Source organism: Crocodylus siamensis, chromosome 5 (assembly GCF_052110815.1).
Source record: "Crocodylus siamensis isolate JL-2025a chromosome 5, ASM5211081v1, whole genome shotgun sequence".
NCBI classification, from domain to species: Eukaryota; Metazoa; Chordata; order Crocodylia; family Crocodylidae; genus Crocodylus; species Crocodylus siamensis.
Genome location: NC_143399.1, coordinates 145554313 through 145577853, shown reverse-complemented (window position 1 = coordinate 145577853; position 23541 = coordinate 145554313). Strand labels below are relative to the sequence as shown.

At 40.0% G+C, this 23541-nt stretch overlaps 1 protein-coding gene across 2 annotated transcripts; it reads left to right on the top strand.

The window, feature by feature from the left end:
* The first annotated feature begins 2806 nt into the window (after positions 1 to 2806).
* RAB5A (RAB5A, member RAS oncogene family) lies at positions 2807 to 23509 on the top strand. Of its 2 annotated transcripts, none has more exons than XM_090046576.1 (6): positions 2807 to 2940; positions 11028 to 11288; positions 15169 to 15320; positions 15982 to 16104; positions 16901 to 16994; positions 22015 to 23509. In XM_090046576.1, exons 2-6 carry the CDS (start codon positions 11126 to 11128, stop codon positions 22128 to 22130), a joined length of 648 nt encoding a protein of 215 aa, XP_089902702.1. In that variant the 5' UTR covers positions 2807 to 2940; positions 11028 to 11125; the 3' UTR covers positions 22131 to 23509. The 2 variants fall into 2 exon arrangements, with proteins under 2 accessions (XP_089902702.1, XP_089902703.1); XM_090046577.1 differs by lacking the exon at positions 2807 to 2940 and adding an exon at positions 3292 to 3434.
* The last annotated feature ends 32 nt before the right edge of the window (positions 23510 to 23541 follow it).

Sequence of the window (23541 nt, the reverse complement as noted above, 5' to 3'; positions counted from 1 at the left end):
AGTTTATCTCCCAATCATCCCTTAAAAGACTGGGTAATTTAACTCTGATATGCATAAAATATACTGTTTTTAACTAAGAAAGAGAACTAGTATTCTTCTTGGCAACTGTTGATCCTTTGCATCATGGTGTACGCACAAGAGGACTATGCAACCATCACAGCCAGAACTTCAGCATGTAGGCCTAAGCAAGAGTATGGAGGATTGGATGCTGCCCTTGACCTACCATCCCCCCTTTTAGACTACTGAGACAGACTCCAAAGGCCAGACATTCAGTCCCTCAATGGTTATAACTTTTGCAAGAAAGCAACAGTTTAGAGCTGCTGCTGACTGCCTAATGTCTCAGCAAGGGCCTGTTACTGTCATGATGATGTCCCTTAGCCTTTCTCCAACCAAGGAGTACCCGTAGTACTACTACCAATGATTTGCATGAATGAATACTCCAGCAGCAGCATGAAATATGCTTAAACAGATAAATCACCTATTAGATAAACAGACTGCAATCATTTGAAATATCTAGTCAGACTTCCTGCACAATATAGACTGTTGGGCCTCCCTGAATTAATTCTTCAGGTCTGAAAAATGCGGTTGAACAGGAGGTTCTTTCAGGAAAACACAGAATCTTGATTTAAAAATTTCCAATGATGGAGAATTTCTCACAACCCTTGCTAAATTGTTCTAATGATTAATTATTCTCAGTGTTTAAAAAACAAAAAACAAAAGGTGAGGGCGCTGTATTCCTCATTCCAATTTCCAGCCACTGGATGTTCACTAGCTAGAAGAGTCACCTGTTATCAAATATGTTTCCCATCCCTTAATCTTCCCTGTGACAAGGTCAGTAACCTGAGGCCCTTGAGTCTTTCACAATAACGTGGTTTTTAATATAATACGACATTCTCCTGGGTCTTTTCTAAAACCTTTCCGATTCCCAACTGCAATAGTCCAGAAATTATACAAGGATTTCTTGGGCTCCCTCTACACCTTACATGTATTACACAATAATTGTACAATTGAATTAGACGTGCTACTAAGGGTGCTCAAATTCGGATCACTGTTCCCGATTCAGTTTGGTCCAATCTGAACCTGAAGATTCAATGCTGATTCGAAGAACCAGCAATGGGGACATAGACACAGCTTTAAATGTTTTTTCTACATGCCTACAAGGTACCAGCAGTTATGGCTCATGAACACGACAATGCTGGGACAGATGAAGCATCCCACAGCATGCCCCCCCCCAATTGCATGCTCATCAGCGAACCCAGAAGTGGACCAGAAATACTTCTGGTCTACTTCCAGGTCCACTGGGGAGCACATGGGGGGGTTGCACCTCCCAGCTTGACGATCAGTCATGGGAGGGACCTTGGGTGCCCCCCCAGACTCAGGAGGCACCAGTCACCAAGCCGGGGGGTTTGGGGGGGTACCCCAGCATGCTCCCTGACAGACCCGGATTGCTTCTGGTCCACTTCTGGGTCTACTGCCAAGCACGCTGGGGAGCCCCCCATATTCCTGTGGGATGCTCCATACACCCCACCGTCACAGCACTGATGAGCTACCTGCTACCATTTAAAGCTGTGTCTATGTCTGAATCTCCAATTCTTTCTGAATCTCTCCAAATTGATTCCGAGGGTTCTGATTCGATCTGGAGAGATTAAAGGGTCTCCCGATTCAATTTGGATTTGGAGATTCGGCCACCGAAACAGGCCAAATCTCCGCTGAATCGAATCAGAGACTGAAGCTTCGCACAGCCCTACCAGCTACAAAGTAACCCACATGCCATAAAAAGGCTAATACAGGTATAAAGTTAGAGCTGGAAAATGTGTGCTAACTTTACAGGTGGTTCCTCTCCAACTTTTATTGCCAGAGCTTGCTGCACAGGCAAGTTAGACGTGATTGGATTGGATTTTTTGGAAAGAATTTTTTGTGTTCCAAGTCAAATCAAGTCCAAATCCATGAGTCAGTCCAGAACTGTAAGTGGCCCTACATCTGGCAAACATCATCCGCCCCCACCAGGGGCTTCATATATTTCCAAAGTCTTTTGGCAAGCATCCTACATGCAGGCCCAGGGTGCATATAGCCATATGAGCAGCTAGGGAGAGGCTTCCCATTTCCATTAGGTAGGCTTTAAGCCCCAACACCTTGGCGGGGACTAAACCACGCCATAATAGTTATCCCTGGGACCACTTAAGTAAAACTGCCCTCATGGACCCAGATACACAGTGTTTCCCCTGCCAGGCTGGATCCCACAACCCACTGTGCCGTAAGTCATTGGCCTGCCCACGGAGCCCGGATGCAGTCCAACTAGGCTTCCAGTGCAAGACGGCCCTCCTCAGCTCCCCCGCGAAGCACGCCTCGCACGCAGAAGCTTATCTGCTCCTACCCCGACTCCGCACGCAACCCAACAGCAGCCTAGAAAACCCTGCCCCCGGTCCTGCCTCCGGGCTCTGCCGGGGTTCCTGTAAGAGCACCTCAGCCGCTGAGAGTCCCTGCTTGCGGCTGCGGCTGCCACTGGCCACGCAACTACCCAACCCCCAGTGGCCACCCCCTTGACGAAGCACTCCCCCCCCAGTCCCATAACCCCCCGCGGCCGGCGAGGGCAGGGGTGTGGCTGCCTCCGCCCCTCGCTTCTCTTCGCCCTCAGCGTCCGCCGCTGAGGTGGACTGTGGCGGCGCTCACGTGATCATTCCTCCTCCAGCCCGTTCTGGTCGCTCCCGGAAGCGAATGGAACGCTATGGGACGTGACGTGGCGGAGGTGGCGGAAGTGCGTGGTTGTGTTTTGGTCCGGCCGGAGGAGGCGGAAGTTGGCGGCGGCCGCGGCCCGGGCCAGACGCGGCAGCGCCCCCGCCCCGAGGAGGAGCCGCCGCCTGTCCCGCACCACACAGACGCTGCCGCCACTGCCGCGCACCTCGGACACCCCAGCGCTGTGCTGCTGCCTGGCTCCGTCAGGTGAGCAGGTGGCGGGCGGGGACAGGGCTGGGGGCGCTCCCCTCCCCGTCGCGGGCCCGGGCAGCGAATCCTGGGGCGGGGGCAGGGGAAAGGCGCCCTCAAAATGGCGCCCCCGGTTCTCCCACTTCCCCTTATTCCTGCCCTGAGGAGCGGAGGGGAGGGAGTCATTGCCTGCTTCTTCCCGCCCCCCCCCTTCCTGGGGGCGGCAGCAGGGCGCGGTGTGCTGGACCGGGGCAACGCGGGGGAGGCCGAAACTTTGCGCGGGCACCCGTTTGAGAGGTGCGGGAAGGTGCTGGAGGCCTCGCGGGCTCCCACCCGCGTCAGCCTTGGAAGAGAGTTTCGGGGGTGGGGAAGCAGGGTGCGAGCTACAGTCCTTCACAAGCAGCCTGTCTCCAGGAACAGGGAGCTTGCAGGAGACTGTCCTGACTCCTGCAGGAAAGTAGGAGCCCAGCACTTCACACAGTAGGAGGAGAGGCTACCTGGGCCTTCTGAAGGTGAGGAAATGGGACCAGCCATGAGGGGTACATTACCCTCCCCCCCAGCTATGAAGGGTACATTACCCCCCCCACCCCCCCCCCACACACACACACGAGGAAGCAGGGCAGAAGTATCACATCTCTTGGTGGTTGATGTGTATGGGAACAGGAGTGTTTTACTCTGCTACAAAGCTAAAGGTATTTTACACTGCCTCCACCCAAGTCTGTAATGTGAATGGGGCAGAAGACACTTGTATGTGTTTACACTGACTTGGGTCAAGTGAGTAAGTGCTGTGGCACCTATTGGCATGGCCTCTAAATTGTTTAATTATCACACAGGAAAATTGTTTCAGAATAATTGGTAAAATGATATGCATCATGCTCGTGCAGGTCACGTAGATGTTTATCATCTTTAATTGGAGGAATGTAAGCTTCATGGTCTCATGTTGAATCACTTGTTTGGCATTTTGATCTAACTACTTTACTGTGCAATATTGGTTAGTTTATAAGTGATGAGTAAAACACTCACACACACTGTGTGGCCATAGTTTTGTTGATATACCTAAAACTGTTCTTCAACAGCTGTGTATGGTGTAAATATTATAGACAGCGTTCCTTGTTAAGTTGTAAGCGCAATTAATAACCTGTAAGATATCAGTTACCACTGGACTTGGACTTGTTAGTACAGGTAAATTATATCCAAACTTCTTATTATGAGACTTGGTCACACAAATATAAAGCTTGTCTGGAAGTCAGTTTTTGTTTAATGAAAATTATTGACTAATTAAAGCTTACTGTCTCTTTGACATGTGGATAATTGACCTGTATGTCTTTTAAATTAAGCTAGCTATATAATGGGAAATATTTACCATTCTTGGTGAACTTAGAATATTGTATCATGTAAATGAGATCTGGTTTTTTCATTCACCAGTGTATCTGGAGTCTCCTTCATGATGTGTAAATATTTTTAATTTTACTTGGCAATTGAGCTATCAATGCTTCCACATGAGTAATTAGACTCCTGAGTTGTCCACTGAGTTTCACTAACCTCAGAGGTATGAAGTCAAATATGGCTTTGGGCCTTGGCAGCATTAAGGTTGCATTTGAGAAAATTCTGCCTACAAAAGATTTAATGTGGCATGCTTTGGGCCATTTATAGAACAATCCGTGAAACTTTTTTTTGTAGTAGTTGATGCTATATCTTGGCTTATTTTTACACTAGTTTTTTCATGTTTGTTTATGTAATGGATGGACAGAATGCAATGTTTTAGAAGACGAAGCAGTATACGTTAAACCTGGTATTAAAGGAGAATGTGTATGGGGCGGGAAGACGGAAGCTGGCAAGTTACCTGATGGGATTAACAGAAATACTAACTTAATGGATACCTGAACTTTGTCCCTCATACTGATATAAGTTGCTATCACATAGCATATCCTGGCAAAAAATGTTGTTGCCACAATGCTTAGGAAGCCTTGTCATGGAATAGGACCCCACCTTTTGTTTAGGACCCTTCTTGTATAGCATCAAAAGATGATGGTCTCTGCGCATCAGTTCTGGTTGGAGTTTTTGGTATTGTCTACTGCCTTTTTATTTCTTTGGAGTAAAAAGATAAGAAAGTACTTCAAGATGCAGGTGACCCAGATGAACAGCTTATGTACATATATGTGTGTATATATGCATTCCTCAGGAGAAGAGAGTACTTTCAGAGTATAAATTAGTTTTTGTCTTGTGTATAATAAGTATACATAAAAAATACAGTATCTTTTTAAGATTTCTATTTAAAAGCTTTACTTGAAATCTAAACTGTAGCTGTGGAATTTCAACACAACGCAAAGTTTTGTAACCTGTTTAAGATGACCTAAAATTCAAGTAAAAACTGTAATGTTAAAGCAAGTTTTTAAGTATCTAACTCTTGCCTTTTATAAATACGATGAAAATTTACATTTTGTGTATTCGGTGCAGTTAATCCAGTACTCTTGCCTCTGTCGTCATCTTTGGTTCCCAAGGCTAGTTGTTGTAGTGATGGTGGTAAGGAAGTGGTAACAAGTGCAGGCTGAGTTTCAGGGTAGACTGCAGTGTATAAGAAGTGAAGGCTTGTTAATCCCTCTTAAGAGAATTTCTTTGGCATGTAGTGCTTAAAGAAGTTGGTAGACTATTTTCAGGATGCATATTGAAGTAATTACAGTATGATTGTCTTTCAGACAGGAAAAGTCCATATTCAAGTGTGAACACTGTCCTTTAAAAGGAATGCCAAGAATTGGATCCATTCATTAGCGGTAAACAAGGAGGTGTAAGAGTCTAAGGCACTTCCTGTGGCTTCAGAGAATGAGGGTCCCTATCTGTATAGGTATAGGAGTGATGACTTTCTTCTGACACATGAAAAACAGCCAAGCGTGTATTTGAATATCTGAGTTTTCAGTCTGAAAGGAGATTTGCTAGGAGAAGCTACCCTTTATTGAAAAGTAGGTGGCATGAATGTAATGAGTTCTATATTATGATAATAGCTTTCAAATCTTTTTAGCCATGCACCCGTTTACCTGCAAAACAGTGCTACTTGATCCCCAACACCCAACAACTCGGCATGTTCAGCAATAGTCAAGGTGCAGTGAGTAACAGCATTCTTATGCACTGGCAATCAGCACTCAGCAGCTCCATCAACATTATTAAAATTAGACACATATGCCTGGGCAAAGCACCCTGTACACCAGTCTGAAAAAACACTGATTTATGGTATTATTTGATACATTGGTGTCAACTGTACAATTTATACAATAACAAAGGGGATAGAAGTGACTGACAACTATAGAGATATCTTCTTGTTGAACATCATTAGAAAAATTGTCACTCAAATCATGATCCCTAGGCTGCAATCTCTAGGTTAAAAGAATCAATCCTGAAAATCACTAGTTTTTGCTCTCCACCATTGATAATTATATTTTCACTCAAGCAACTGCAGGAGAAGTATCAAGAAAAACAAATACCATTGTACCTAGCCTTCATATAAATCTCACGAAGGCCTTCAGAACAGAGCTGTCCCCCCAAACTGTCGAACATCATTTGCTCCTTAAATCAAGGTGTGAATGAAGGCAACTGTAGTGTATGAAAACAAAGAATCAAATGCCTTTGACATCAACATGGAAGTGAAATGGGTTAGCCCCATGCTTTTTAATATCTTCTTTCAATTCCTGCTGCTTTGTGAATTCAAGGACAGCAATAATGGCATTTATCTTTGAACCAGACTAGGTGGAGGCTTGTTCAACATAGTAAGTTCTAGAGCAAAAACCAAGGTGAGGGAACTGGTTCTGAGAGATTTCCTGTTTGTGGGTGATGTGGTCTTGGTTGCTTACAGTGAATCTTCCTCACAAGATCTCTTGGTCAGATCACAGTCCTCTTGAAATTAATTGCCATCCCAAAGCTCCTGTGATCATGTACCAAGGGGCTTGGGTGTGAAAAAACCTGACATCACTGGTGTCATCGCTGCTTTATGGTTCAGAAACTTGGACTACATATGCTAGGCATATCAAGAGACTGAATGATTTCCACATAAGATGTCTGTATAAGATCCTGAAAATAAAGTGGGAAGATGAATACTAAACACAGCGGTATTGGAGCATGCAGGACTGAAACACTTAGAAACCATTATCAAGAAGAGGAGGTTGCACTGGATTGGCCATGTCAGAAGCATGGGAAAAGACAGTATCCCCAAGAATATTTTGTATAGTGAGATTTGAGACAGAGAGCGACCCTGCTTTCTGGAGCTATGATTGTACCATGATGCATGCAAAAATTATATTAAGTTGTTCAGCATCAGTGTAGAAAGCTGGGAGGACTCTACAGTATCCCATCTGATCTTGAGTGAACATCTGGCACCAGGTGAAGCTCAACCTGAAGCAGCTTTGATGCAAAGTGGGAAAGAAGAAAGCAGCATGCTGTAAATTTGAACTCCAACTCAGACAACATATAGATCTGTGAAACTTGTAACAAGCTGTGTTGCTCTCAAGTTGGGCTCATCAGCCACAAACTAATTCATGAGGAATCTGACTAGACCTCTTATGGGTACACCATGATCTAGAGGACTGGCAGTTGCCTACTTGTGGTGTCGACTGCTTCAAACTCTGATCTAGTTTTTATCTTCATGTTTTTTAGTAGGAAAACTTGGACTCTGGAAATGGCAGTCACTACTATTGTAAGTGAAGTGACATAGATTCTTAGAGGCTGTGAATTTCTGTTTTGAAAGGCTTATGGAGTAATATCTGAATCTTTCTTTGCATGTAAGCTTATAGAGCACCACCTTTCTGGATGACTCAAAATGTGTAAGGAGGATGGTGAGCAAGGCTCTAGTGCTGAAATAAAGGGATGTGGAATTGTCACTTTGTTAGCTGACTTCCTCACAAGAAGTCCCAAAAGCTCCTAAATAATAGCCTTTTATATTCAGGTACCGATTTTAGCCTTTATTTGAGCCAACACTAGTGCTACAAAATTGACAAAGAGGGGATTGAGTGAGTTTTGGGGGTTATTTTTGTCTGCTTGTTTGTTATGCAGTATTTTGTGATTAATTGACTGAACAAACTGGAGTGTACTACAACAGAAAGAGCAGTTTATTTAAATAGTCCTTAAGGCAGACTATTTTTTTGTTCATTTTTGTTTTTGCTTTTCATAAAACAGGCAAAAATAATTTATATTTTATCTCTCTAATTTAAGAAAGAGAACCAGAGATTGCATTTGTTAGTTGTACCCAGTGACTTCACTTATTTCATAGTTTGCTGCTGTGCATCACTCTGCAATGTAACTAGGGAGAAATTAAATATGTTGTCATATTCATCCATTGTTATATGAATTGCTTCACAATCTTACCAGAAATATTGTTTACAAATCATGTTCTCTCTGATAATGCAGGTCATAACTATTTAATTTTTCAAATGACTTTAAGGAAAAATCCTTCAGTTGAGTTAAAATAACTGTTCACTTTTGTATCATTTAAACATTTTATCTTCAAGGACTTTTTATACTGATAACATGCACTACAAAATTCCTGATCTGAATATATGTTGCAATACATAGTAAATACTGATATCATTTATCTTGAAAGAAATGTTTGCAGTCTGTATTACTCTTCCAGCAAAAGAATTTGGATTCCTTTCTTTTTGAGATTTTTGTCAGCGCAAAAGAAGTATCTTACTTACTGTTCAGTTGTTGTAATAGAGGCCTAACAATTCAGACATACATAGTGTTGGTAAATTTGTATCTTGATTAACACTACAGCGTAGGTTTGTGTGTGAGGGATTAGACTGGTTTTTGATCTAGATGTGCTGCTTAGTACTGCCACTTAAAGGACCCACATTCAAATTCTAGTTAGTCTACCCTTTCCTGGGCTAGGATTATTGAGGAAGGAAATAGCTAGTTATGTCAGTTGCTGCTGGAGTTATGCAGAAGGCAGGGCAAGGTGGCAGTCTGCTGACTAGCTTGTTCAGAAATATGTAAGTTTTGCCATGAGTTGCTCTCTCCTTCTGTAGGAGGAAGGTAGATGTAAGAGAGGTTTAAACTACAGATATGACTTTTTATCTATTATTCCCTTGAATCTGGACCATGTTGGTAAGGATTCAAAGGCTCAAAAATGTACTTGGTATATTTTGGGCAAGTGCAGCCTTGCAGTTGTGGTTTGCTCATTTTTATGGTTTTTTTTTTTTTTAAATGCATGTACTCAGGCAGAGAGAATAAGTGAAGTTTTAGACCTACAAACTGCACTGACAGCTTGTCTTGTTTGCAGTAGCCCTGTAACACAATAAACAATGTGGCTGGTATAGATCAAGGCTGTGAAACATGGACTGCGGGCCAGATGCTGCCCCCAGAACAGTTTCATCCAGCTTGGCAGGCTATTTGAAGTGGAGGGAGGGGTTACTGTGTGTCCTATTGTAGAATCTGGGGCCCCTTGACCCTGGTAGAAGTGGCCAGTGGTGGTAAAGAGTGCAAGTGAGGGCTGTGCTGACACAACCCCCATTTGTCCTGCGGCCACCAGTCCCATCAGTGCCATAGGCCAAATGTGGCCTGGGAAGGAGTCTTGCAATCTGAATCCAGCCCAGGACACAGGGTGAGTATGAAACATTGAGTATGCCTTTTATGAAGCAGCTAATACTTATTAAAGCTACAGTCTGTTGTCTTTGTGCTAGGATTTTAAAATGCTAGTACTAAAGAAGAGCATACTTCTCTGGCAGACTGGAGTGACCAGCATTTGCGTGTCTCTAATGAGTAGTTTGTATTCCCTTCTAGAGGGGGATAAGAATGAGGTAGCTTGACTTAATGTTATCCCATTTTTTCACATGGCAGCTTCTGTCTGGAAGAGGGCTATTTAACATGAGCCATTCATGTAGCGAAGAAAATTAATCTGTTTTAAAATCTTTCCCTCCCCCTACATGAAAAAAAATTGGAAGTGAAACTAGTTCTTACAAAATCTCTGGAGCCTTAAGGGCTTCTTCATCAGGAAATCAAATGAAGCACTTGCACAGACTGCGAACTTCTCCACACTGGTGCACTAATGTTGAATCTTTTCAGAAAAGATAACTTTCAGGTAGATAGTCTCTCACTACTTGGCTTTTGGCCTGCTATCAGATAATACTAGCAAAGGTTCCAGTTCTGGTTTGAATGACCTGAACACCTGTCTGTTGGGACCTAGATTAGGATGCCAGTTCCTTATGTAAGCTACCAGACAGCTCTCAAATGATGATGATAATTTGGGGTTCCTTCTGACCTAGGTTGGATGGAAACTACTGACCCAAAAGTGGGACTCTTGTCTTTCTGAGGTGTGTATTTTAATATTAAACTCTGCTCTTTGTTTTCTATAATGAGGTGAGCCTGATTGAGTTTCAAATGCATGTTTTATTTTGTGTCTCATTTTTAAGATATTTCAACTTGTAGAGGTGAATTGTGAGGAAGCTATGCCATGTTCATCCCATTGGATATGCTAGTGTAATAGAGCTTTCTGGTTGTTCTTCATCCTGACTAAATCTGTGCATCTTGTTTTCTCCTTACTTAATGCTGACTTTTGAGCAGTCAAGAATTACTTTACATCAGCAAAATAGTGAAAAAGGAACTTGGATTATAAGTAAGAATTCTTAGCTCAGGAGGAAGTTAAGGAAAAAATATGTAGGTCTGAACCCATTGCTCCTCTACACTTGATTTTAGCCTTGATTCATAGCAGAATGATGCATGTCACTTGAACTGAAGTCTGATAATGAACACCAAAAATGCAGGGTAATAAGCCAGGCTGTTTAGAAGTGCTTGTACTTTACACATACAAGTTTGAAGTCGCCAGGCTTAAGAAAAAGAAAAGAAAATGCTCATCATCTTAAAATAACGCCTCTTCAAGGTAACTCAGGTTAACATCCAGAATCACTGTCTGTTTTTGTGGTTATTGCTATGGGTTTTAAAATAGTACTTCAGAAAAATACCATATGTATGTTGGTAGAACTTGCTTGCTGACTGACACTCAATACAGTGAAGATGGCTTTGTTCTGGGAAAGTTTAGACCGTTTACTGATTATATAAATTTAGTTCTGATACCTGCGGTTTGTGTGTGTGGTCTGTAATCAATTTGTCTTGCCTTTTGCCTGTAGAAACCACTACTGCTACAACCAGAAGGACCACTGAGGCTTGCACCCCGGACTATTTTCCTTTGAAGAAGTTGAAACAAGGACTCCTTTCTAATTTGGACATGGCTAATCGAGGAGCAACAAGGCCCAATGGGCCAAATGCTGCAAATAAAATATGCCAGTTCAAACTAGTACTACTGGGAGAGTCTGCAGTTGGCAAATCAAGTTTGGTGCTCCGTTTTGTAAAGGGCCAGTTTCACGAGTTTCAAGAGAGTACTATTGGAGGTGAGAAATAATGTTTCTCTTTCATTTGTGTAATGAGTTTGTGTTATCTGTGCCAGTGAGTCCCCAGTATAATATAATGGCTCAATTTGGGTTGTTGATGGAACCTCTGTTTTCTACCCATTACCCAGTAGGAGATGGCAGCAATTTGATCTGTATATTTTGAATCACTCAGAATAATCAAAACTTGAATTTTTGTTAGATACTTATGAACCCAAATGAAAATAAAACTAGTTCAGTGATTCCAGAGGTTTCATGCATAATATTGAGCTGCTGAACATGACAATTTTGGTTGCAGTAGAACAAAACTTAAATGGTAATTTTTTTTTTCAATATTTTAAGCAGTCTGACTCTTATTTGTGAGTTGGAAAGGTTTACCATGTATCTGTACTTTTCTTTGTAGCTTAGCAACTGCAGGATTTGGTTCTGCTCTCACCTGATATAGGCAAAGCAGACTCATTGGTTTCTAGATGAAGAAATGGTGTGTGTATAATTTATACCTTGCCTTCTACTTTAGTTGTCAAAATTGAATTTTTATTTATTCCCATTAAACAGTTTCCTACCGCATCTATGTGAAGAGAAGCTGCTTATGTTCCCTACATTTAACTTTATTTGGCTAAATCTGACCAATTTACAAGATTTGGATGGTGGTTTTGGATAATCATTTATTGGAATAATAGACTCACGAAAATTATACACTTAGATCCTAGAAACCAGTGGTAGTTTTTTAGTATCCCCTGCCTCTGCTACTTCAGTGAGCCCGATATCCATTGTGATATTTATGTAAATTAGTTATTGGGTTTCACATACTCATTTAAACTTGGGTTGAAGTTGAAGACTGGCAAGGGTGACGAAAATAAGGAAATTCCAAGTTAAATCTCTTAACATCAAGTTATTGCTTTGTATGTAGTTGGAATGGATCCTGTGGGTATATAAAACGCTACTTTGCTCCTGTGACTGTTGATGGAAGGGTGTTAATCATGTTCTGTTCTAGTACTGTATCTTTTTAATGCAGTGCATTTCTGCTGTTAGGTACCTTTTATATTTGCTGACATGAAAAGTTGTATATAAAACTAACTGTGGTTTTCTATAACATGTCAAAAAGTCCCCAAGACAATTGCATACAAGTAAATTGCTAGCACCTTTTCCATAAATGAGAAATAAAGCATAACAGTACTGTGTGATGCAGCAAGTTCATTACTCTGTAAAATTAATTCTGTAGTTACTTTTTTTCCAATTTACCCAGGTTGGCTCTAATTTTGCCTATCTAAAAAAGTGAGATACTATTTGAAAATGCTCATTGGTATTACGAGCAAGCTGCAGAAGTACAGCTGATATATTTACAATATGCAAATGTATAGATATTAACTTGTTTAAATAGAGAAGGAAAAATGCATATTGCATAGTTTATCCAGCAAAGTAACTCAGTGTCTAGGTTCAAAAAGCACATTTCACTGGAGAAAATAATCTGGAACTGTGTGGCCTTTATTCATTTAAATAATAGTTTTCACTTTCCGAGTATACAAAATGGCCTTTGAACAGAGGGTAGCCTTGTGAATTTGACTTCTCAAGAAAATGCATTTAGGTATTTTGTGCTTCTGTGTATCTGAGATGTAGGTTTGAAAAGAACTTCAGTACCTCTGTGCTACCGGTTGGTGGAGCAAGGCTCTTGGGTTGTTTTAACAGACGATTAAGATGTTAAGATTAACAGGAGATTAACAAATGAACAAGATAGTTTAATTAATTTTGGTGTCAAAATAAGAAAACGCTCATCTCTTCCAGGCAAACTTATGAAAACTTGGAAGCATTTTTTATGATGTAGAATCATGGTAGGTTACCTCTTTCTAGTTGCAGTTACCAGCTACACCTAGGGTCAGAGATGACTGAGCACTGCGACCAGTGTTTCATCTCATGGCAGCACCTGAAGTTGAAACTCGCCACTCCTGAAGCCCTATGTCAGTGGGCCAGATCTAGTGGCTCCACAGGCTATGGATTGCTGACCCTTGGTGTAGAAAACAGTGCTTTAGTATCATTAGATGGCAAGAGAAAGAAAAATGCTTGGTCTTGTACTGTTAGCTGGTATTGTGGTTCATTAACTGTTAGGCAGCAACACATTTTTTCAGAAGTCATACCTATAACATAACTGCAGACTCTGCCGATTTTACTTCTTGCTTCCTGCAAAGCAGATAGCATCTTCCCCTGAACTGAGTAGGAAAGCAAGAGCTTTGTTTTCAGGAATCCTGGCAGGGAGCACACAGCCCTAAAGCTGACACTAGGTTGTTAACATGTTGGGGTGTGGAGAACTACAAAGATGAGTCTTTTGTGTCAATATTTGGAGGTTTAGTGGTGAGGCCAAGTACTGTTCAGCAATTGGACTCTCCTTTGTATTTCAGCAAGAGCACGCAGAAAAGTTTGCTAAGCAAAGTATTTTAGAGAGATTAGCCATTCTGTTTTCTAAGTGCCGTTTTCAGTCAAAGTGGCAAAACTGCATCTGCAAAATGCAAAACAGTATTTATGTCACTTTCTCATAGGTTTATTTAAACTTCAGCATTTTTCTACTATCATCAGGGGATCTGCAAATTTGGAATCTAGTTTAGACTAGAATCTAATTTATACAACATAAAATCAACACAAGTCTTATGTCAGTCTGACAGATATTTTCTTTTAAAATCAAAGAAAAAACTAAACACTGAATGCAAACCAAAAGGTTAAAAGAATGATGCACAGTAAATGTCAATCTAAATCTGATAGTGTGAGGTGTCCTTGCCTGAGGCTTTGAAGATTACATTTACGTGGTAAGCTTGCCGTATCAGGGGACCAGTGCCCTCAAGCATGCATTATTGCTCTGCGTGGATTGCTTCTGAAACCAGAAGTGCAGCTGCATCTGCGTAGTGTTGTGGCTACACTGCTTCTGTTATAGGAGCAGTACAGCATGGAGTGGCGTGGCATGCTTTAGGGTGCTGCTATAAGGTACAATAAATTTCCTGTTACAGGTTACTTAATAAACCTGTAGGGCTATAAATTATTCTCTAGTCAATCCCTCTTGTTAATATGAATTCATAATTATTCTTGACTTTTTCTTAAATATTCCTTATTTTAACTCCTTGATATGATTAAGAATAAACTTCTTACTATATATGATTCTTTGGAAGTTTTTATTCGTAACATCTTTATAGAGCCTTCCAGGTTGGCAACAATTCTGGAGGGAGGGAGGTTTGGTATACCAGTATCTTAAGTTTCAACAATAGTTGAATAGTTTCTTTTAATGCTGGAGACTATGCAGATGACACCATGGTGGTTCAGAGGCTGTACTTGTATAAATGATTTTTTATGAATTATGAAATGAGTTAAATGCTTACAAAGAGTCCTGACATTTTTGTTTCTAAATCTCTGTTGTGCAAAACCAAGTCTCATTGTCTCCATGCTGTTCTCAGAATTGAAGCTATACCTATTATTTCTACTGAAATGGCAAAACTGTTCAGTATTTTGAAAAGGACTGAACTTATGGCCTGATAGGGTATCATTAGTATTAGTCTTTCATGCCTTTTAATCCATGTGGATGAAATACTTATGAAAGGTAGAGAGCTGCTTAGTGGCGAATTTGCCTCGGTATTATAAAACTAAAGGTTCTTCCTTAACCACTTTTTCCTTTCCTTTCTTAACCTTAATCGTTACTGTGAGAGAAGACAGAGTATCTAAGTAGTTCCATTCTGCCTGTTAGAAGTGAATAGCTGTAACAGGTATTCTCTTCCAAATGTTATTTTTATTATCAGATAAGGAGTTGCTGTGCTGAGGGAACATGTTTGTTACAGTGTGCATATAATATTAATGTTTAATGCAAAGTTGCTTGAACTTTTGCTTTCAACTTCTTTATCTCTTGTAGCTGCTTTTCTAACCCAGACTGTATGTCTTGATGACACAACAGTAAAATTTGAAATTTGGGATACAGCTGGCCAAGAACGATATCACAGTTTAGCACCAATGTACTACAGAGGAGCACAAGCAGCAATAGTTGTATATGACATTACAAATGAGGTAAGTGCAGTTTGAAGAGTCAATCGAGAGACCTGGGATTTTCTTCCTGTTTCACTAACTCACGTGAATGCGGACAGATGGATGATGTCAATTATAGCTGTAGTTAGAAACTCCAGTGTCATTTCTCCAGTATAATGGGTGCCATGTGTAACAACAGTATATAAAGATGTGAAGTGCAAAATTTGCACAAAACATTTTAAGCTAAATCTTTTGGGTTTTTGCTCAGACTAAACAATGTTATCAATAAGAATTTCCCCAAGCATTACTGTTTCTAATAAACAGAGCCAAGTAAGCATTTCAAAATTTAGCTTCTAGTCCAGCACTGGGTTAGGAATTATTTTTTAAGATGTGTTCAAAATTGGTGGTCTCAGAGAAGAGGATAGTTAAGCATTGTCTTTCAGTTCTTTCCCTGTCCTTACTCTGCCCACTTGTGAGTTTTTTATGTTAGTTTTTTGGTTATATGGTTTCAGCTAAGCACCTTTAGGAATTAAGGTAGGAATGTTTTGTTTAAAGGGCATGATTTAGCTTGTGGCTTTGGACAGTGTGCATATAGCAAACATTAATAGGCCTTTTCCCCAAAGAACAAGTATTGTATATTGGGATAACGGATAACTACAGAAGGGCAATAAAACTGAGTTAAGTTATTTTAAATCATTAACAGGAGTCGTTTGCAAGAGCGAAGAATTGGGTCAAAGAATTGCAGCGGCAAGCAAGTCCTAATATTGTAATAGCTTTAGCAGGAAATAAAGCTGACCTAGCTAACAAAAGAGCTGTGGATTTCCAGGTAGGTTGTACATGTTCTTGTTTACAAAATTAGTATTTTGTTACACTGCTAGACAGCTTAATAGTACTTCTGAGAAGGCTATTAGCTTTAAATCACTTAAGTTAATCCTTTGTTTTAGCGTTTTGTTAATAAATACAAACTATGACATGTTTCATTTATTCTATAAATGAATTCAATAAGAAGTTTATTTTTATATAATTGTGATTTATATAGTGACAGCTATCATCCAAAAAGTGGCTCTTCTAGTTAACCATTCCTCAATAAATAGAGATTCTGTATAGTATAGTGTGATGCGTGTTTATGTCTTTTATTAAATCGAATTTGTATGTTTTGAAATGGTCTCTTCAATGTGTCCCTTCAGCAAGAGCACCTTTGGTATGTTAAAGATGATTATAAAGGCAGGTCATTTTCTGAGTAGGTCTGTTGCCCAAAAAAAGTCAGTTCTTCATAGGACATGATGCAAAGCTTCTCAGTATTTTTATCTTGTTCAGATTATCAGAATCAAATTATTTTGGTCACACTAGACCTTTAGTTTCAGTTGGCTTTTTAATGGATTTAAAGAAAAAGCCTCTGAGCAAACCAGTGGCAGAATATTATTTCAGACTTGCTTATGATCTGCTCTGCTGATTATTTGCTTGCACACCTTATAATTTTGGTGTTGCTAGTGAACTTTCCTCCTTTCATACTTTTATCTGCAAATCTATCTGAAATACCTTGGATGTGATGAGACCAGCACACAAACTATATTGCAGAATTTAAAAAATCATTTATTCCTGTTTTAATATGCAACTTTCAGGAAGCACAGGTTTATGCAGATGACAACAGCTTATTGTTCATGGAGACATCTGCTAAAACTTCTATGAATGTAAATGAAATATTCATGGCAATTGGTAAGTAATAAGACTATTACCCAGCTCTTTTCTTCTTGTTACTTGAATTTTCTTCCCCTCTGTGGCTCTCAGCTCCACTGGGAACTTTTGTTAAAGCTCTCTTTTTTTTTTTTTTTTTTAATCTAAACTTGGATGAACTTATTGGTAGCACAGATATACAGGCTTCATCTTTTGCACCAAAAATTACCCCATTACCACTCTCAGAATAAGAATTCCTGTATCACTTCTGAACCCAGAAGTTGTACATAGCAATCTTAACTTGTTACTATTGTGTAACTATTCTGGTTCAGTTCTGTTTTAAGATTACAGCAAAATGAGCTAAAATACAAAATTTAGTATATATTGAAAGAGCTGTTTCTTATAGTCACATGGGTAGAAAATACTTGACTTACTCCTTCCTAAAAGCAAGTTTTCTTGCAAGGATTTTTTTTTTTAAAATGAGTCAAAAGGTCTTGAGTTTTTGAAAGAACACTGACAAACCTTTTACAATTAAGACACATGGGGCTGGAAACGTGCCTTCTGATGTTTGTACAGAGATTAAAATATCTTGGGCTTTACTAGAGGCAAATAGTAGTAGTAATTGAGGCTGGGAATGTTGACTTACCATTGAAAGGAAGATAAAGGAATTGAAACGTCTGGAATGTTCTGATTTTCACTAAATATGCCCTAGATGTGTTAATTCTATATGCAGCAACCAAAGCTCCAGGAAATGTTGTAAAAGACGAGACAAATGGGTGTCTGGTTTCAATATCCATGTTGAATAAAAAGCTGAAAGACCAGGTTTGATTTAAAGGTAGATTGTTTAAAAACAAAAAATACTAGTACTCTCCCAAAAACTTCTGGGGCCCTCAAAGTAAAAGTCACAAGTGTTGTTTTAGTCATAAACCTAATCTGATTTTTTTTTTTTTATAATGGAATAATTACAGAATTGAAATGGAAAACAAACAGAATTGATTCAGATTGTGTAGCTTTAGTAGCCTCAGACCTTAATCTATATATAAAGGACTTAGTCCACCTGTCTGTGCGTCCATCTGTCTTGTAACATTCTTGCGGGGGCATAGCTCCAGCCAGTGCTGTGTCAAGAATGCCTGTCAAGAATGATCAGCAGGGATGGAGTGCCACCACCCGATGCCACTGTATCCTCCAAGAAAAGGAGGAGAAGGGGGGAAGCTTGCACATGGTACCACTTCCACATCTGGCCACGTGCGAGCTTCCTCTCCACCGTCCCTCCCAGCTCCTGGGAGGCGGGGGGAGTGGAGGTAGCACCGGATGCAGAGTGTCAGCGGGGTGGGGGTGGCGGCCGTGTGCAAGTTTTCCCCTCCTTCCCCGGCCTCCCAGGAAGCAGCGTTGTGGGGTGGTGGTGCTCCACCCCCCCTCCCCCAGTCATTCTTGGTGAGCAGTTCACTAGTCAAAATATAAAACTACTGCCATACTGAATGTCTGACTAATTGTTTGTGCAAAGGTAAGTACATAAGGGTCCACATTAGTGTTATATCTCCATCATATTCTTCATGCAGTAATCTCATGAAACTCTTAAATACTTGAAAACTCTAAAATGTACGTGCTATTCACAGCAGTGAAATTTACATCTGTCATTAAGGACTGATGTTAGCAAAGCAGAAAGCAAAAAAAAGAAAGCACGGTTACTGAAACATTCAGACTTGCTAAATCTGTGTTTAAAGCCCAGCAATAGTTCTGCTGTGAAATACTAATAAACAATATTGAGTAGCTATACTGATATGACAGTTCTGCATTTCTTACTACAATAAGCTCAGATGGGGCGTGTCTACACGAGATGCTGACTGCACGGTAGTATTAGGCTGCTGTGCAGTAGCGTCGCAAAGATGTTCACCAGGGTACTATGCAGTGACTCTGGTTATTGTACAATATTTTGTATTTGTTACTGCACATTTATTTAGTACTTGTATAAACTACTGCGCAGTAGCATCTCCTGTGGATGCACTCAATGTATAGTTTTAAACATCGTGGTTTTCATAAATAGCGACATAGCTGTTTTTTGTATATCAAAGTCAAATGTTCTTAATTTTGTGCTATTGTCTCCTTTCTGTTTAATGGAAACAGGTGCACAGGTGATTTAGAACATACTCAGGTATAGCAAATAATGTATAAAAATTTGCCAGGGCTTATATTTACAGATGGTTTAAGTACTCTGAAATAATGCACCTTAAATGATAAAGGTCTAACAAATCTATGAGGTGAAAATATAATCTACAGCTTCATGATACATATTTGAAACAACCCTATATTTGTTGCAGAAATGACAAATAGTAGCCATAGTGAATTTTTTAAAATAAATTTTAATGACCTGCTCTTAAATACAGGCTCTCCCTGTATTTAATGTAAATGTAGCAAAATAATTTACTATTTTCTTTAGCACCCATTACTGTAATACCTGCACATAGTATCTTGGTGTTCTTGTTCATCCAGACTTTCTCATATATGCATTCACTTGTCAAAATTCGGTCATTCAGTATTCCTGAAATAGGCCAGTATATAGCTAAAACATACAAAAATAAGTAATGAGTTGGCCTCCTGTACTCATTGAATTGAACCCTTTTGAGAACTGCATGAGCGTGTTTTAGTTTTTCAATTTCCCTTATTCCTCAGAATAACAAAGAGGTTAAGAAACCTTTTTGGATTAAATAAAAAAAAAAAGTGGTAAAAGTCACAGTCAGCTGCAAAATGGCCACTTCAGATCTGCCTGGCTCTGACTAATACAAAGAGCTAGCTGCAAAAAGGTGCACTAAAGAATATAAAAGGGAGATAAAAAAAAATGTAATGGGGACCTTGCAGTTACAAAGTGTGGTGGAAGGGAGATGCTTTTAAGTCTCCTTGCTCTGTCTTGAGCAGCAAAATCCTCGAGTTCTCTTTACTAAGTTCAACTACTTACCAGTACATAGCTGTTTCTTCCTCATTTTTATAATATTGTCTACTAATGCATTTGTTCATTTTTCCTTTGGGAGAAATCATGATGCTTTTTCAGCCACCTTGCTGATGTGTAGACATGCAAAGCAAACTGTGGGTTGGAAATAGTTATCAGACCCTGGGTTAGTGCAAGAGTTTCATCAGAGAAAAAATAGAAAATTAAGGTTGGAAGGGACCTCAGGAGGTTATCTAGTCCAACCCCCTGCTCAAATCAGACCAGGCAGGCTCAGCTAGATCATCCCAGCCAAAGCTTTGTCTAGTCAGGTCTTGAAAACCTCCAAGGATGGAGATTCCACCACCTCTCCGGGTAACTTGTTGCAGTGTTTTACTACCCTCCTAGTGAGAAAATTCTTCTTAAGTCTAACCTAAACTTCCCTTATTGCAACTTGAAACCATTGCTCCTTGTTTTGTCATCTGCCACCACTGAAAACAGTCTAGCTCCATCCTCTTTTGAACCCCCCTTCAGGTACTTGAAAGCTGCTATTAAATCCCTCTCAGTCTTATCTTGTCTAGACTAAATAAGCCCAGTTCCCTCAGCCTCTCCTCAGAAGTAATGTCCTTCAGCACCTCACCAGTGTTGCCACCCTCCACTGGAATCTATCCAGTTTGTCCACATCCTTTCTGTATTGGGGGGGGGCAGGCAAAACTGAACACAGTACTCCAGATGTGACCTCACCAGTGCTGAATAGAGGGGAATAATCACTTCCCTGGACCTACTGGCAACACACCTACCATTGTAGCCCGTGATGCCTTTAGCCTTCTTGGTGACAATGGCACATTGCTGGCTCATATTCAGCTTCTTGTCCACTGTAACCCCCCAGGTCCTTTTCTGCAGAGTGCCTGCCCAGCCTGTCAGCCCCCAGCCTGTGCTGGTACATGGGATTTGTTCTGTCCTAAGTGCAGGACTTTGTACTTGTCCTTGTTGAACCTCATGAGATTTCTTTTGGCCTAATCCTCCAATTTGCCAAGGTCATGCTGAATCCTAGCCCTACCTTCCAGCATACCTGCTACTTCTCACACCCCCAGCATATATGATAGCTTCACCCCCACCTCCCCGTTTGGCATCATTTGCAAACTTGCTGAGGGTGCACTCACTCTGCCATTTTCCAAATAGTTGATAAAGACATTGAACAAAACTGGCTCCAGGAAACTGCCCCAGTTTCCCATTGCAAGGTGCAAGATTGTCCTGTAAAATTCCTTTTCCTGTTCCTCTGTATTGAGAACTGACCCCTTCTCCAACAGAAGACTGGTAGGAACTACTGCACAGAAAGGTGAAGAATTGTTAAGCGATTTTTGGCTGCAAAATTCTCCTTTTTCAGTCTGGTTTTATAGAGGCATTTATTTACACTACTGAAGGACAAGTGTCAATTAACAAACTTAAGAGTACTATGCAGAATGGGCAGCTTGGGTGAGATGGGATAACTAGAACAACACCTAAGGGCTGCTTATTTGTGTATGCAAATGCATATCCTGGCTAGGTTGGCAGCTGGAAATGTATCAGTTCCCTTCTTTGCCTTGATAAGATCTGTGTGGCTATGGCCAATTTCTTATATGTTGTATTCCTACCTCCTCTCACTTCCTTTATCTTACAGTTGATCACTTTTCAGAGCAGTGACTGTGTTTTTTGTTTGGAGATTTTCTAGCATACTGTGACTTTTATAAACAAAAGTTCTCTGGCACCTTGTTCTGCCAGAACAAGTTTTCTGGCAGCACACACATGGCCTATCTCCATTGACTTAATTCCCTGCAGAAAGAGGAACGCCTACATGAACAGGCTCTTTGGTGAGGGTCAAAGTCACTAATCACTGTGATTGTTGGATGATTTGGGCTATTTCAAAAGAGATTTTTGTTATGTTTGTGTAGGAAGTGATAGCTTTTAAGGTCATCATAACTGGTTTTAATCCTGCTCAGACATTGAAGCCTAATCATCAGATGGCTTGTAGAGCTGCTATTCTGTTGGTAAATATATATATTTTAGTAGGAGTATGCCACCTGAATATTTGTTTACTAAGTCATTTAGCAAGTCCAAGCCTGAATAATAACTTTTGCTTACTCTTTCTTGTTAATCTTGTAGCTAAAAAATTGCCAAAGAATGAACCACAGAATGCAGGAGCCAACTCTGCCAGAGGAAGAGGAGTAGATCTTACTGAACCCACACAACCAACCAAGAGTCAATGTTGTAGTAACTAAACCTTCAGTTGCTTTAAACTGTCTCAAATATTCTTCTGCTTCCTAACTGTTAATAACAATGGAATTGGAGTGTTTAACCCTGTCCAATACAACTTCCAAAACAAAGAAGAGACTTATGACATAGTCAAGTTTCTAATACAGAGTTTTGTTTTGACCTTAATTTTTAACATGCATGTATCACTGGCTGTAATGTTTCAGCAATAGAGGTGGGGGAAAAGAAAGCTGAATAAACTCGTTTCAGTTGCAAGATTTTAAAAATATCACTTGCCATTAGGGATAAAGAAGAACTACTTTTATTGACCTAATCAACTAGTTTCTCCAGCTCCAGGTATTGGTGGTTATTATTATATAATGAATAGAATTGGAACTCTTCAAACTTATTTGTGCTTTAAAAAAAACCTTCTAGAAACAGGGTCTAAAGTTACTTTAAGCTTATTCACAGTATTCATGCAGCCAGTTGCTTCAGTAGATATCTCCTGGTTAATTATACATTCCACGTTTTAATAATTTAACTACAAACAATACTGGCAGCATTAACAAGTCTAAGATTCTCATGCTTGCAGAAAACCAGATTTTGAGTTGTTACACTGTATGTAAATTATAGTCTATCCAGTTATTTAAAGGAAATAGTGGTAAATCAAGTTCAATTCCATTTTTATCTGTTTAGAAGACACAAACCAATGAATCAGCTTCACAGAACTAGGATTTTTTTCTACAAACCGTAAGAGCTCTCCAAGTAAAACCAAGACAAACTGGGTGTCTGTGATTTCTTTCATGTTTTTGATCATTGCTGGCCATCGCAGTTTGTTTTTTCCCTTAAGGAAAGAAACCTAGTTGGTGCACTAACAATCATGTACATTCAACTTGATTTTAATTAATTAATTACAGTAAATTTGGATATTAATGTACTGTAAATAGGGTACTCTGCATTGTAGTCTACATTTGTTTAATACTTTCTGTAATATTTAAGAGTTGCTTAAAAGTATACAAATGTACAGTTACTTAAAGCTAACGTTTTCTCCCTAATCTAAGGGGGTTCTAAGTTCTTCCTTTATGGCCAGAACAGTAATAAATGATGCTCTTGTACCTGTTACATAAGTACTGCTGTCTGTCAGTAATGAACTTTGCAACTTCTGTTTTCCAAAGTCCATTTTATTTTAATCTGTCTGGTATATTGCACTAATTCTTTTAGTTTATTTTCATTATATGAAATCTACCAAGTGTGTCAGAAGAGATAGTCTATTTAAATGTTGAACTGCTAGCAGAAACTTACCTGTGCAGATTGTAAATTTTGGCTTAGCAAGGAAAATGACAGTTCACCAGTGTTTAGTTTTATATTGAGGTGCTCAGGTTTGAATAAAGTGGTATAAAACAGGAAAGTAGTGTGATTAGTGTTTATTGCATTTCATAA

Coding starts and splice junctions, on each gene's coding strand:
- RAB5A (XM_090046576.1), top strand. CDS start 11,126: ATGGCTAATCGAGGAGCAACAAGGCCCAATGGGCCAAATGCTGCAAAT. Junction 11,289..15,168: donor TCAAGAGAGTACTATTGGAG/GTGAGAAATAAT, acceptor TATCTCTTGTAG/CTGCTTTTCTAACCCAGACT. Junction 16,995..22,014: donor TGAAATATTCATGGCAATTG/GTAAGTAATAAG, acceptor TTAATCTTGTAG/CTAAAAAATTGCCAAAGAAT.